Raw genomic sequence first — 16,018 nt, 5'->3', positions numbered from 1 at the left:
TGTAGATAGTTATTAGTGTTATTTCCCAGGCCTTATAATGCACAGATTACAGAAGATGGCTTTTAGGCCAGTACATGCGCACGTTCTTGTAATATCTTCACAAGGCAAGCCTGACGCCCTGCACGACAATCACCAAATATGATCTAGCTTACCGCACGGTACGACTGGCCGTGGGCTTTTGGTCATAATACAATTTACATATACCCGGTCAGTGTTAGGACACGCATCTATTAATAAATGCCAGTTATGAAGTGTTGACAACCAGTATCAAGGGGTAAATTTTTTCGTGGCCTGTTTTATTAAGGGGAACGATGCATTCAATTGCCGCTTGTAGTAATTATGTTTTATTTCATTCCCAACCCAGCGGAGAGCAGTGGCGGCGAGAAAAGCCCTCCGGGTTCCGCGGCTTCCAAGAGAGCGCGCACAGCCTACACGAGCGCACAGCTTGTGGAACTTGAGAAGGAGTTCCATTTCAATCGGTACCTGTGTCGGCCTCGACGCGTAGAGATGGCCAATCTTCTCAACCTTAGCGAAAGGCAGATCAAGATCTGGTTCCAAAACCGGCGCATGAAGTACAAGAAGGATCAAAAGTCGAAAGGCATGGGCTCGTCCTCAGGGGGGCCATCCCCAACCGGAAGCCCACCCCTGCCAATGCAGTCCACAGCCGGTTTTATGAACTCCATGCACTCAATGGGCAGCTATGACGCGCCGTCGCCGCCATCTTTCAACAAGCCTCATCAAAACGCGTATGCCATGTCATCATCCTATCAAAATTCCATGAAAGGTTGTCCCTCGCAACAGAAGTATGGCAACACAGGACCAGAATATGACCCACATGGGCTACAGGGTAGCAGTGGCAACTATGGGACCCCTAACATGCAGGGTAGCCCCGTGTACGTAGGAGGGAACTATGTGGATGCCATGCCGGCCACTGGGCCCTCTATGTACAGCCTCAACCACCTGCCACACCACCAATCTGCCAGCATGGACTACAACGGTGCCACACAGATGTCGGCTAACCAGCACCACGGACCGTGCGATACACACCCGACATACACAGATCTGTCAGCGCACCATCCTTCTCAGGGTAGAATTCAAGAAGCACCCAAGTTGACACATCTGTAACAGGTTTGGGAAAAACAAAACAAAACAAAACAGAAGTTAAAATAAAAGAAGAAAACAAACAAGCAAGCAAACAGGAACCCAGGGGACGATGCAATGGGGTTGAAAAAGATGATCCAGTGGTTTCTTGCCGTTTCAGTCACAGCAGTTGGTGTTGATGTTGTCCTTTCATTCGCCTGTGAGCACATTCATTTGTTCAGAAGACATCTTACAATCAGTTCTGTATGCATAGCCCTGAAAGCCCTACTAAAAACAAAGATTATGAGTAGTGGGTAAGTGTGGATAGTGTATGCCAATTAATAGATTATTTTTCTGTATGACCTTGTGTGACTCCCCTTTACGCCATCGTTGGCATGCGTGTATTTTGTCAGCCTATCGCCGAGTTCTTTACTGTAAAAACTGCTTGAGGGTGGAGCGTAGCAAACTCTTGAAACCGGCGTTAGGAAACCACTGGATTGTTTTTGTTCACTTCCCTTTTTCCACATACCTCTTTTTGTTTAACAGATTCGCTAAACTGTCATGTTTTCTAATCCATATGCCTAAAACCATCAACGTAAAAAGCGTGTACGTAATAACTTTACGTATAACCTCAATCTACACTTTTTTTTCGGATTGATAAGTTCAATACAGTTTTCGCACTATGCTGCATAGGGCCTCCTCCCGTAAACCGACTATAATTGGGTGATACTAATCGAATTGATACAGGGTAAAGAAAGACCATTTGAGAATTTAGTCAATACATAGTCGCCCCTACCTTTCTCAGATGGTTGTGCCCCTCCCTCGTCCTCGTCCATTCCTTGCCCCCCCTACTCTCTCTCTCTCTCTCTCTCTCTCTCTCTCCATTGAGTTTGCTTACATTAGCCTTCACTAATGAGAAAGGCAGACATTTTCTCATGTCTTGACTTAACGTGGAAACAGGGTATAAATGAACAAAATGCATGTCCGAGATGCCAAGCAATGGTGTAGACGTTTCGGTTTACGCCTAATGCTTTCTCGGCTGGGCATCATTGTTGCACTTAGAGTTTACATTTTGATGGGTAAGGAAAAAGTAAATCTTATTTTGAAGCGAAAGACCTTCAATCAGCGTCTTTCGGTATGCGTTCAAACGAACATTCATAAATATATATTTATTTGTTATAGCCAGTTTAAATACTTTCTTTTTTTTTATTATTTATCCCTCATGTATTTATATCGAGAAAGTGTACTTTTTTAGTATTTACCTGTTATAAGGAAAAGACATTGTGTTCTTGTCATTGTAACTAATTTTGGTTATTGTATTTTTAGAGACACCTAGGTTTACGTTACCCTTGTACATAACCGACTTGACTTGTACAGGGTGCGAGGCAAGGGAATCAAACTGTTCCAGCATAGTCGGAAATTAGACAGTATAGCGAAACTTTTTTTTTTCTTTTTTAAGAAGAAACCTTCATTTGTTCTTTGTAGTTACATTGATTTTCTTGTTAAGAGTTGGCTGTTGAACAATTCTTTAATAAAATATTATGTTAATCATTTTCATTCTAGTCCTGCACTTCTTTAGTATAGTGATTTGTGTCCCCCCATCCCCTCCGCCGCGTGTAACCACACACACACACACACACACACACACACACACACAAGCACACAAAGGTGTGTGTCTCCTCGTGGCTTCTAAAAGTATCCAGCAGGCCCTGTCACGTGAGCAGAGGTCAACCCAGTCCTTACTCGGTTTATTTTCTGAGTTTAAAAGGAACGAGTTTCTCTGTGAATCACAAAGTACATAAAAGTCAAGAGCTGAAAAAGAAGTAGGATAAAGAAAACCTGGATTCAAAGATTTTATTTATTGAGCATTCACACAGTCAGAATTAAATGAAGTCAGATTGTACAAATGTTTAAATATTGTTTTTGCTTGATCATTATTAAAACAGGAAAACATTGGTATGCATAACAATAAGGTCAGTTTAAAACATGAACTCATTAAAATTAAAATAATATGCAAGAAATTAATCGCATCAAAATGACTAGTCTACAGGGTGATCGCATAAATATATCCCTTGCAATGAAGCTTACACACTGCGTTAGGTTCCTGTATCAAAGAAGGTATAGTGGTTATCTAAGGTTTACAGTTAAAATCACTTTATTAAACCTTGTAAGATAAAGACGGAAAAATCAAGATAAATAAGACCAAAAAAACGCATATAGATAGATAGATAGATAGATAGATAGATAGATAGATAGATTTTATGTGGCCGAAATGAAATGGTAACCTTTAAAACACTGTCCAGATCATCCTTTTGGAAGAAAGCTCACAAATAATGGTATTCCTAAATTAGATCCTTTTTTCTGTTTAAAAAAAATAAAAGAGACCTCGATATAATCTGCAGTAAACTCCATTCTGCTAGTGAAGCTCTTGAACTGACCCGCTCTATATATTCACTGCCCACAGCGTGCTTTGTATACCCCTTTAATACCCAAACACCCACACACATTTTATGTTTTCCTCTGCTTCCTCCCAACTAAGATAACAGCGAAAAGACATACAACTGCAAGCAATTCGAGACATTTTCAGACCTCTGGACATGCACGAGAGCCCTTTGGCGTCCCTGATTTTATTACCGGAAACAATTCTATACTTAAGCCGTACATAAAAAGATGAATTAATTTTTAGGTGAATTAATTTAGATATAAAATACGAAAGTCTACGCGGGAATAGAGGCGCTTTCTTTGTTGTAGCCGTGGAGGGAAGAGGCGAATTCTTGAGGGTGGTTCCTGTCAAGCTCTATGCCGGCGAAAAGATTGATCACCACTGCTTCTTCACTACTGTGGAATATAGCTAGCCCATGTGTTATTCTCTCTCTCTCTCTCTCTCTCTCTCTCTCTTTTTTAAACATTATTGTTCTTAATTTCATCAACAAAATTGTTTTATCGAACCATTCTTCGAGTCAGAAAAAAATACAAATGTTTTCTATTTTAAGTAAAACGTATAGTTTTTTTTTTTTTTTTCCTCACGCGAAATTGTTCGACAAAAAATTCACATTTCATAAGCGACCTCTCAGTGAACCTATGGTAGCCTATGTCGTAATTTGCCCTATTTAGATATTAGATATGCATAAAAAGTTTTTTTTTTTTTTACAGAAAGACTGTAATCTTATCACAAAATAAAATCAGTGCAATCTTGCAATACCATCAAAATAAATGCATGCATTTAAAAAAAAAATTTGAGCCGAAATTTAGCTGCAAACTTACATGCACAAAGGTCCCCAGTTTTAGAAGTCTCATAGTAGATGGAATGCTGTAAATTATTGAACCTCATACGCTACACCAGTCTCATTCGCGACGTTCTGTGTAATGATGTCCAAGCCCTAAAATCTCTCCGATATATCCCTGTTTGTTTAGGCTACACACGAGAAATAGTATATATACACACACACATATATATTGACAACATGTAGTTACATTTCTTGTCTGTTACTCTTGTCAAAACTTTTAAGATTAATGACTCTTGCTAAAATACGCAGTTAGCCATATTGTTGATGTGCTTTTAACAGACATTTAAGGCCTCAGGCTTACATCACCCAAAGCCCTTTATTCATATGGCCATTGTCTAAATGAAGACGTTCCTTAACCACCCACACCTCAAAGCAATCAAGCACATGGCAAACGTACGCATTTTTGATTATATACACTGCTAACGCGGGAATTCTGTGATCTTGAATATTTGATCAATATAGAAAATAATGCTTTCTTTTGCCACCAGGCCCCGTATTTCCATTGGTTGAGACTAGTCATGTGACCAGGAATTGGCTGCAAATTCGCCCATAGTCCTCAGTTTAGTAGACCCTGGTCCCCATACGCTAGTAATATCACCAATTATTAAAGCCCGCAAAAACAGTCGTGGTGGGAGCGCAAAATAAAACCGCGCCTTTTGGATGTTATTTTTGCGCATTTTTTATGTCGCTGGCCGCCCATTTTGCTTAGGCAAAGCGATGAATTTTGAATTTGAGAGGGAGATTGGGTTCATCAACAGCCAGCCTTCCCTTGCTGAGTGCCTGACGTCTTTCCCCGCTGTCCTGGAGTCATTTCAAACTTCATCAATCAAGGACTCGACAGTAATTCCACCTCCTTTCGAGCACACTATCCCCAGCCTGAGCCCTTGCACAGGCAACCAGGCGCGACCGAGGAGCCATAAGCGAACCGCCTCTAATGGCCTCCAGCTCCGGACGCAAACCACGCCACCAACGCAGCAGAAGCAGGGCCCGGCTTCAGTCACGGCCGGCGGCCCCCTTGCCCACGAGTTCCCATGGATGAAGGAAAAGAAGTCGTCGAAGAAATGCCCCAAGCCTGGAGCAGCACCTACTGCAGCCACTGCAGCTGCCTCTCCCTCTCCAGCATCCTCTGGTTTCACCACCGCAGGACTCGAGTCTCCCACAGGTCAGTGCACCGTCTTCTTTTCTTTTCTTTATTATTATTATTATTATTATTATTATTATTATTATTATTAGTAGTAGTAGTAGTAGTATTAGTATTATTAGTATTATTAGTATTATTTGAACGTACATGGAACGAATTGTTCCTGCTCGATAAACATGAATTATAGAACGTATCCTGTTTACAGACATATTTTTCAGACATTAGTCACTGAAAATATTCCATGCATATTAAAGCATTGTTAAGTATATGCGCTAGATTTAATGGCACAGATTAACATGCTTACTTGCTTGAGCCACATTAATCACATTCATCAGAATTTTATTAGTGCTAATACTTTATCTATTGGCAAATTCATGCGAATTACATAGTCGGTTTTTATATCGTTATAAAAGCTGCGTGATTATAGTGTGTATAATATCATACAGTGTATATAATATATTAGCATTATTACTTGCACCCCTCCCCCAATTCTTGGTATAAAAATTGGAAAACCTTGTGTTTATAAAATGTCCTTTAGAGTTGAGGTCAGCGCAGTCTTTAAGACATTTATTCAGAACCATGTCTCCTGGCTTGGGGTAGCCATTTTGGTTATAGCTATCAATATGTAACGTGAAAGCAGTGGAACAAAAATAAGGAGCTTGCTTGCTCAACGCGTGCACATTGGCATATCCAGTGGTCATGACCGAATTCCTGTCATTGCTGCCAGTTAAAACTGAAAGCGGACAGATACGCTTTGTTTAGAGAATGTTTCTATGATATTATGAATATTGAGTGCATTCATTTCTCTCTTCCCAGAAGTACAAGTCGGGTTGGACAATGGCAGCGGTTCTCGGCGTCTGAGGACAGCCTACACCAACACACAGCTACTCGAGCTGGAGAAGGAGTTCCATTTCAACAAATATCTTTGTCGGCCCAGAAGGGTCGAAATTGCAGCCCTTTTGGATCTAACCGAGCGCCAGGTCAAAGTGTGGTTCCAAAATCGGCGCATGAAGCACAAGCGACAAACCACGCACCACCGAGACGGACAAGAAGGCGAGTCGAGCGGTTTCGAGCCACTCGAAGGCTCAGATGCAGCCTCACCGTTCCCGAACCCGCCGCCGGAGCCGTCCGGTCCGACAGCATCCAACTCCAGTTCGGCTAGTGCATCCGAGAGTGAGCCGTGTCTTCCGGCTCCCTGCTACAGCAATAGTGCTGACAATACCCAGCCCACGCCTGAGGAGAGCCAGCCAATACAGACCGAGTCGGCAGATGGTCCTGACACAGCGGTTCACTCACCCCCGTACCCGACACCCACTGCCGATAACCCCGGTACAATGGCCGAGTCGCGCGAGGAATTGCCAGAGAACGCCTTCACGCAGCCGCAGGACGCCAACTCACTAGCGGATCTGAATTTCTTTTCCGCAGACTCCTGCCTACAGATTTCGGACGCTTTATCGCCCAGTCTGCAGAGTTCCCTGGATAGCCCCGTAGACTTCTCCGAAGAGGATTTTGACTTGTTTACAAGTACTCTTTGTACGATAGATTTACAACATTTACAGTTTTGACGGACTTAAAAACAATCGAAATGTATCCCATCCCACTAGCCTATTATGAATGCTTTTAACCAGAACATTCTCGAAAGAGAAGAGAAAACTATTTTTAGGTTATATTCACAAACACCTAGCTGCGAGACGGAGCTGTATAGCGGAGACTAATAAATCATTACAGTATTACCATATTGTTTAAGCGAATCCACACCGGGATTGCTAATGTCCAGTTTCAGGTATTTTCTCTTTTGTTCATCTGGATTTTACTTCATCCTGAATTATGGATAATTATGCGGGGACTTTTTTCAGTGAAACTCAATCGTTGAATTCTCAGGAAAGTCAGACATAATGTTAGCTGAACTGCTTTTAGAGTTTTTTTTCCGGAGACGGGCGTTGTGCCTGCTGATGAATTTTAGAACTAGTTTATTTATTGAGATTCTTTAATAGTAAATTACAAATTATTTATTGTACATTATTTTCATAGTTGAAAATAAAACATTTATAAGTGTCATAGTTTCATAGTTGTGAATGATTTACAAGGGTCTAACTTACAGTGTAGGACCATAAATTGTTGCAATGCTCTGATTTTCATAATTCCAAAGATCATCATGAAAATATCATCTTAATGATTTAGGACACCAACTAATATATAAAAATAGTCATATAACAACAAGAACAGTAAGAGCAGCAGCAATAATAATAATAATAATAATAATAATAATAATAATAATGATAAACAGTTTAATTAAAAGTTGAAACTTATAATGTTAGAGAATCCAAAACAGTGTGCATCTTTTTTTTTTTTTTTTGGCAGTTCACTCAGACTCTCGACTCTGTAGGTTTGCAGAGAGACGCTGTATTCTGGCTGTATTCTCTGAGCTGAGCTGCTCAAAATGGCGTTGTGAGCACAATGAAGGATATGAACAATAAAGCGGCGGCCATTATTGAACGCTTTCGTTCATGCAGGGAGAAAGAGACTGAATTGGTCAGTCCTCAGTTGTGTGTCACGACTTTAAGTGAACATTTTAACACAAACGAAGGTCTTGTCAAATCATAATGATTCTTTTTGACATTATAATCAATACTAGACACCTTATGTAATAGTTGGACCTGTCCCAATTCAACATATTGTTACACAACGAGTAAGCTAGACTGACATGACACGAACTATACAGCAATAATAATAATAATAATAATAATAATAATAATAATAATAATAATAATAATAATAATAATAATATCTTTGCTGAAGTGCAGCATGAGTACTAAATAAAAATAAAAAAACATACTCCATAAAAAAATAAGGTCCACACTAAATGGGTCCACACTATTCTGATGATTATGAAAATAAAAGGTGCATATTTATGTTTGCGTGTGTGTGCAGGAGTGATCTGAAAAATATTGAGCTCATGATAACAACAGTATGGTCACTCCACAATCAACAACTTAGGTAGACTGAGTGAGAGTGTGAATGTGAGTGTGTGTGTGTTTGTGTGTGTGTCAGATAAATCATCATACACATCTTGTACTTTTGTCTTATACGTATAGCTAAAAGCATATGAAGGAACAAACTGTTGTCAGATAAATCAACAAGATATTGAGAGAATAAGAAAGAATAAATGTCTCTTGTGTTTCAAATAGTTTGATGAAGAAGAGGAGACTGGAAGACAAATGTATTTATACATGAACAAAGGCAGACAGAGACAGATATACCTACAGTAAAACTGGCACACTGATAGATAGACAGATAGATAGATAGATAGATAGATAGATGTTTTCAGGGCATGTTTTATTCTACTTACATGATCATTTGAGTTATAGTGCTATGACTTATATAGCTGTCTGAACTTTGGTGAACTGCCAATTTCTACAGGTCTATGATTGGCAGGCATTTTCAGTCTCACTTTGCCATAATCTGTTTAAACTTGTTTATTTATTTTCAAGTGTACAGGTTTTCACAGTGCCTTCTCTTCCGGAAAGAGTCTAAGCTAAGCAAAGGTGAGTGGGAAGAAGATTTCCTCATTAAGGGAAAATAGTTAGCAATGCAAAATTGACACATATTTGCGAAAATATTCATATTTTTACTGAAAATATTCAAGATATTCTCCTATTTTTAAAAAGAAAATCTGATCACTACCAATACCAGTGTTTAAACATTTCCATCTTAAGAAGTGTTAATATGATTGATGGCCAATTATTAAAAATAATAAAAACATATTTGAAATGTGTAACAGAAATTATAGATTCTAACATTTTGTCAATTCAAATATGGATAAAAACTCTGAAGCTCCATCACAACAAGTCTTATAATCTAATTTAATATAAGTTGGTCTACTATGGTTGTGATAGACATAGTCAGGAAGGGAAACTAGCTGTGCCACATCAGGGCTCTGCCTCCACCCACCCACAAATGAAAGACTCCAAAGCCTATAACTCCAAAGCTGTTGAGAAGACACTTAAGAAAGAGCAATAGCCACATCAGTCTTTGCAATATACTCGGTCATGGTGAAACTGGTATCACATATAATATCACATATTATGACACTCTCAGTAAGCACAATGTGTCTAAATTTGGTATCTTGTTATATTGTTCAGCAACTATTATGAAACTAATAGTAAAGATATTTAGTTGCATGACTGATGAATGTAATCCAGTGGCTTTAAAGGAGAACATGTCTTTGCAATACCTTTGCAGGTTAAGGGATTGGCATCTTCCAGAAAAATGTAGCCATGCCTATTACAAACATTTAGGTGAAATCCTAGCTGCTTTGCAGTCAGTGCTGTGTACTTATCAATGAATGGACCGGGTAAAATAATACTGCACAGTATTTTGCTTATACGCACTTATCTGTCTGCCCGTATAGAATTTTAGAAGGGAGGTTATGCCAATAGGGTTAAAGCAATTTTCCACCCACTAAAAAGAAAAAAGGATAATCTAATCTGAGAGAGCCTATCTAATTCCACTTTCCTGTAAAACAGCACCTGTATATGGTAAAATCGTTATTAATGGCATACAGTCTATCACGTGATCCACTAATAGCTCGAAACCGAGGCAGCACTGAAACCCAGTGTGCAAAAATATCCAGGTCCTGTGAGATGCATCCTTAAAAAATACAGCTTAGAGTGAGTTGTAATTGTATAGCTGTTTTGCTACAGTTTTCAGGTAAGTATTTTTGCATGTTTGTAGTGATAAAATCTGTCTTTATTATTCTGTTTTGCACTATTCTTATTTTAGCATATATTTAATAAATTGTAATGATATCCAATAATTAATATTTACCTCATTCTTACTGTAATGTTTCTTTACACTAATGTTAGAATGTGCAAAAATTGCAAAATTGTGTTTTTAGAGGACTACATATTGAACAGTATATTGCAGTAAAAAAAACAAACTCCACTACAATACAGAGTCAGAATCCTAACAAATGAATCTATTTACAGTGTTTTATTAAAGCAATGACTTCAGTCCACACAAACATAATGTACATGTATCAAATAATATCACAAGAAGATCTTGTTAAAATTCAACAATGAAATTAAACAATAAAAACCTGCTAAATAAAAGTCTACACAATAAGGAACTGCTAAAATGAACATTGAGAATAATAATGACACAATCAATATGTCAGACTCTTGAATACTACAGAAAAAGTCAAGAAGAAAGAAAGCTACATGGGTTAACTATGAAAAAAAAAGTTAGCTAGCAAATGTTAGCTACCTAGCTATGCTAACATTACAGTAGCATTTTCTGGCTTTCCCTCTAGCTTAAACATGTTGCACTTATCCTGCTTCACTAAAATAACCTAAAATGTTAGGAAAACTTATAATAATAATAATAATAATAATAATAATAATAATAATAATAATAATAATATGCTGCTACAGGTAAACTAGTTTTAGCTCCTTTGGCAACTAGTTTAAGAGTAAAGTTTTAATGTTTTACAGTGTTATCACAATATAATCACAATAGTGTTACAGTAGCTATACAGAAATCATTTTTGATACAGTATAATCTTCCAGTGCTGGCAATTATATAACATAGAAAATACATTTAGATTTATATAAAATATGTAAATAATTTGTGTTCACAAATTCTTTCATAAAAGCCAAATATGAGTCTATGTTCATCCCATAAAATCCTTTAAAATGTTCAGTTAAAACTTAAATGATTTAAAATTAGAACAAGGTATGATCACTGTTTGTCTCCTCTAGTTGTAGCTTATATTTTAAGGTCTTTGGAAGGTTTTTAGTTGCCTTCTCACAGCACCTTATTCTTGAATCACTTTTGGCTACTTAATAGCTTGTACATACAAACCGTCAAATCTAAGCAAATATTGGTTCTTTTATAGAGCCAATCACAATAACACCACCATGGAACAGAAGCTTAGTAAATAAGAGCATGAAATGGAAACGTTGCAAATAAGATGTGTGTGACAGTGGAAGGGTTTGTTTGCCACATGATTTGCATGCTCTTTTTGTCTTTTAAACTTTAGTTCTAATCTGTTTAAAAATCAAAACCAAACACACTCTTTATGTAGGTGTTTCTTTCCAAAGGTCCAACACCTCTCCTGAAACTGAGCTGATAACAATGTAAACTTTCCGTGCTAGTAGCACTAAGTAATAGTGCTGAAATACTGTCAGACCTCTTTTTTTTTTTTTTTTTTTTTTTTTAAACCAAATATGGCAGAAAACACAGGAAGTATTCTAGCTCCCTGCTGATTTTGGCTGCCTTAGAAATCTCTGCTTGTATGGAAATGTTGGTGTCCATATCTGGCTAAAGCACTCCAGATTAAGTCACGCATGACCCACCACCACTTCGCTGCTCACCCACCTGAAACGACAACACCTCTGCACAGTGTTTGCATCTCATTTGTATATAGGTGAATGGGGAACTTAAATCTGTACAGGTAAATAGGTGAGCTAAGGGCAAGACTGCTTAGTTTCCAGCCTTTTTGTGTGTGTTGAATCATATTACAACATTATACATAAAATATGCTTTACAATAGAAAAGCTAATCTTATTTTCAAACCAGTGAGAGATCTTTAATTTAGCATTAGAAAAGAATCCAAGCCAATACAATGTATAACCAGAACTTACAAAATTTTTTTAGCAAGTTATGTTGTAGCATAACTTGTAAGACTTCTTGAGATCTGTGGTGAAAGAGTATTTGTATGTGCTGCATTTACAACACGATAAAGGAATGTGTTGCCATCTTGCAAGGTTCAGTTTATTTTAGCCTTCTTTTCATGTTTTGCTGTGTCAAGCTAAAGAGGCATTTGTATAGATGGTTCAGGGTTTGATGAAAGGCCTTTGCTGTCATGGCGGCTTAGAGGAAGTTGGATGAATTACAGTAAATTGAAGCATTATGGATGAGGTAGTATATCTCTTAAGGAATCTTGAAATCTATTGTAAAGGGATCTAGACTTTTAGGGATCTAGTTTTTTTCTGGGGATCTAATCTGTTCTGCATTTACCATATGATAAAAGAAAGTGCTGCTATTGTTTGCAAATTTGCAGGGTTTGTGTTATTCTACCTTTGCTTTGATGTTTTGGTGTGGTAAGAGGACGTTTCCTGTAAACTGAGGTAAAGTGAAGAACTAAATGTGTGTTTCGGGATATGACTATCCCTGATTGACTGTGTGAGAGGAATAACACTTAGCACAAATAAACTGCCACTAAACCAAGACAAACCTGAACTGGACATTGTCCTAGTGTGAACCAATTAAAATCAAGAAATGGCAAATTCCTTTGTTAACAACCTTGATAGTTGTGCTAGAATAAATAAATGACCTATACTGAAGAGGTGACAATTAATTAACTTGGGTTTTTTTTGTTTATTGCCAATCAATTATTTTAGAATATTCTAAAAATGTAGTTTTATCATAAATAACAAAATTAGATCCACAGTTTAAGCTGATATTTAAGTAATAAGTTCCCCAAGTGAAATTCTTAAATATATTTTAGGGTTGTCCACTCAGCATTGAAAATCTCTACTTGGTCCAAATGAGAGCAATGAAACCTGACTTTCTAGGTAGACAGGTAACAGGTACTTGTTGTCTCATGGCTTCCATAAAAAAATCTTCAGCCTATTGAAATTTTCTTTTTCCCCACCCATTTCCTCCTACCCACCAGCCAGCTCACACCTATCAAATAACAGTTACCAACTGGGGAGGGTGAAGGCTAGTATGTGCTTTCTCTGAACACATGAAGCTAGCCAACTGCATCTTGTCAAATTCTGCTAATCATGCTGTGCCACAAGGCAGCATAATTCACTTGGAAAAAAGTGCTATCTACCCTTTTCCAGATACATAAGCTCACAGACACCCATAATTGGCTAGTGTTGTTGTGATTAATAGAGGAGAGAATGTATGCTATCCCTCTACCCAGAAAATCCCTCCCACAAATTGCACAGGCAATTTTGTTCTCTTGGCTTCAGGCCACTGATAGCTGTAGTGTTGCAGGGATTTGAACTCATAATCTTCTAATAACAGGGCAAATGCTGTTCTGTTGCACCACACAAGAGCCTTAAAATGTTCTTTAAAAAGCTGATGCAGTATGCATAACCAATCAGGAACAAATTGTGCTGCTAGGCCACATCCCAAGTGCCATTAGTTTTCTTCAGTGTCGCTTTTGAGCAGGTACTCAAAACTATACATCTGCCAATGGACTAGTTGAGAAAAGCACTGATACAGTTTCCAATTCAGTCCAAAAAGTGTTCCTCAGGGGTTCTTATGACAATTTATGGTTCTTAGCTTCCTAAAAGTGTTCTCACAGGAGCCTTGTCTGAAACACTCAGCTGTAAGGCATCAGACACATACTTTTCTCACTGTGTGTAATGCTAGTACAGTGTGCACTGGCTGATTCCTCCCCGCTCAAAACAATGGACAGGTTCAAGGGTAGATCAATAAGAATCATTAACTGTCACACAGGATGCACCAGTGCAGGGCTAGGGTGTAAGAGGTGATTGGTCGGATTTGTATGGAAAAGGTATATTTGTGGTTTCTATAAATATAATGCAAACCCATTCTGAGTGACACAATCATGTGTGCATAACATTATTTGCATTATTTGCAGTATATGTGACTGACTAATACAATGAGTCTCCCTATACACTAAACTATGCTAAGAGAAAAGAGGGTAATCATATGATATATGTCACTTAAAGGAATGGCTACAGTTCTATATTTAAACAGAGGCTAGTTTTGTCTTATTCAGCAAATTTCCAATATATCATTCAGATCAGAACAATTTTGGTTTAGTAAACATAAAAAAATGCAAAATAAACAAAAACAACACCCAAGAGTAAATTAATCTAGTATAATCTTTTGAGTAAACATAACTGACATCTAAACAAAAGCAAAGTAAGCATTAGCAACATTACACTAAATACCAGTAAGTTTTACTAATGATTAGCACATATATAATGCTAATTCCATTAAAGGCTGTAAATAGAGTATTACTTCTGGGGGAAAAAAATGCTGGTGAAGATGTATAGACTAATAGCTGGGTGATGAAACTCCTAATTATTTCAGTTGATTCCATTTTTCCTAAATACATTCAGCAGGGCATTCTGGGAAACTACAGCCTGTTAAGGCTAGCATGGTGTGCTACAACTAGGGAGTTTTGAACATTTTTTAGATTTTTAAAACATTCTAATATTCATTTAATAATTCTATATGTTTTTTTTCATACATTTTTTTATATGATACAATACGATAATGGAATAACTGCAGTCAAAAAATAACATTCATTCCTTGGGATCCAAAGTTCTGAGAGTGTAGATGTAGAACTCTTTATCCTTACATTTCCTCACTTCATTGCTTGTGGCAATGCACACAAAGATGTCGTGAATGTTATGTCCATCGCTGTTGAAGTGTCTTGCCACTGGAAAGGAGAAATCCTTCTCCACTGTATAGCTGATTACATTTCTTACAGGAAAGACAATAAACAACTTCTGTGTTGGTGAATGAGGAGTGATGGGTAATAAAACAATGATCCTTTAGGGCCTGTGATTATGCTGTTTTAATGAATTTGCATGTGGAACATCTAGAATGGTTGCAATGCAAAAGTGCCACAGGACCTTTTAGCCTGATCATTTAATCCACTTCTGACAAACGGTCTTTCATGTTTTTGTCCCTTCTGTAGGAGAATGAATGGAGGTTTTCGGGATCTTCCTGGAGGATTTTGAGGTTTTTGAGTATAATATCCATCACTGCTTTGTTAGTGGAATGATCTGTCCTAGCAATGGAATGTGTAGAGGTTAGTGCATTTTAGTAAAAGTATTTTTGTCTGTTTTAGCTATTTTTATTTTATCAGACCACAAAAGTAGATCTAAGTTGACAAAAATACCAAGCATGGCGTGTTTTACTTGAACTTGCCCCATACTTTTAAATGACATCAAAAGCAAAAATGCTTTACATTACAGGAACTCCTGACTGGTGCTTTAGGAGCCAAATATTATGATCACAGCTAATTGCCTGATGGCCATATTTGTAGCCACCAGAATTTCTGGAATTATGATTTGGATATTTACGAAGACTCATATGAAGTATTCCTATGTCAAAGACAAAATGCAGATTAAAGCTGCAAAAAACTGTTCTTATCTTCTTAAAATTCCTTGTACATATACGTTGCCAAATTTAAAAAGCAACACTCAAGCAATGGCAGTAGAAGTAAAACCATCCTACTTCCTGTCCTGCTTTATGCCTAAGCAAACAAAGTTGCTAACTAGGGCTTCACACCAATTTCCCAAAATATCTGACAAATGATTACACCAAAATGACAGCTAGTCAGTTAGACAGCTACTACAAGCATTAAAATATCAGCTTTATTTTTTAGTTCATTACCAAGAGTAGTGACATAAACAAAGCAATGAAGCTGTCAGCACTAAGCCTACCAGATTGTGTGTTTTAGAGGAATAACATTTTGAAATGAATTACAGATCATCACAGAAGTTGACTAATT

General features: G+C 37.7%; 2 protein-coding genes across 14 annotated transcripts in view; both read left to right on the top strand.

Annotated features, from left to right (window-relative positions):
* Positions 1 to 2,633, top strand: part of hoxb3a (homeobox B3a) — a 48,090-nt gene extending 45,457 nt beyond the window's left edge. For all 13 annotated transcript variants that reach the window (XM_053239261.1, XM_053239260.1, XM_026916403.2 and 10 more), the window contains one exon: positions 365 to 2,633. In XM_053239261.1, the coding sequence (XP_053095236.1) occupies positions 365 to 1,125 (761 nt within the window). In that variant the 3' untranslated portion in view covers positions 1,126 to 2,633. The remainder of the gene's footprint in view (positions 1 to 364) is intronic.
* Positions 2,634 to 4,017: 1,384 nt separating this feature from the next.
* hoxb2a (homeobox B2a) lies at positions 4,018 to 7,566 on the top strand. The gene is made up of 2 exons (XM_026917239.3): positions 4,018 to 5,529; positions 6,325 to 7,566. The coding sequence occupies exons 1-2, from the start codon at positions 5,028 to 5,030 to the stop codon at positions 7,071 to 7,073; spliced, it is 1,251 nt and encodes a 416-aa protein (XP_026773040.1). The 5' UTR covers positions 4,018 to 5,027; the 3' UTR covers positions 7,074 to 7,566.
* The last annotated feature ends 8,452 nt before the right edge of the window (positions 7,567 to 16,018 follow it).

This window comes from Pangasianodon hypophthalmus, chromosome 13 (genome assembly GCF_027358585.1).
Source record: "Pangasianodon hypophthalmus isolate fPanHyp1 chromosome 13, fPanHyp1.pri, whole genome shotgun sequence".
NCBI classification, from domain to species: domain Eukaryota; kingdom Metazoa; phylum Chordata; class Actinopteri; order Siluriformes; family Pangasiidae; genus Pangasianodon; species Pangasianodon hypophthalmus.
This window is presented reverse-complemented; position numbering and strand designations above follow the sequence as displayed.

Coding starts and splice junctions, on each gene's coding strand:
- hoxb2a (XM_026917239.3), top strand. CDS start 5,028: ATGTTATTTTTGCGCATTTTTTATGTCGCTGGCCGCCCATTTTGCTTA. Junction 5,530..6,324: donor AGGACTCGAGTCTCCCACAG/GTCAGTGCACCG, acceptor CTCTCTTCCCAG/AAGTACAAGTCGGGTTGGAC.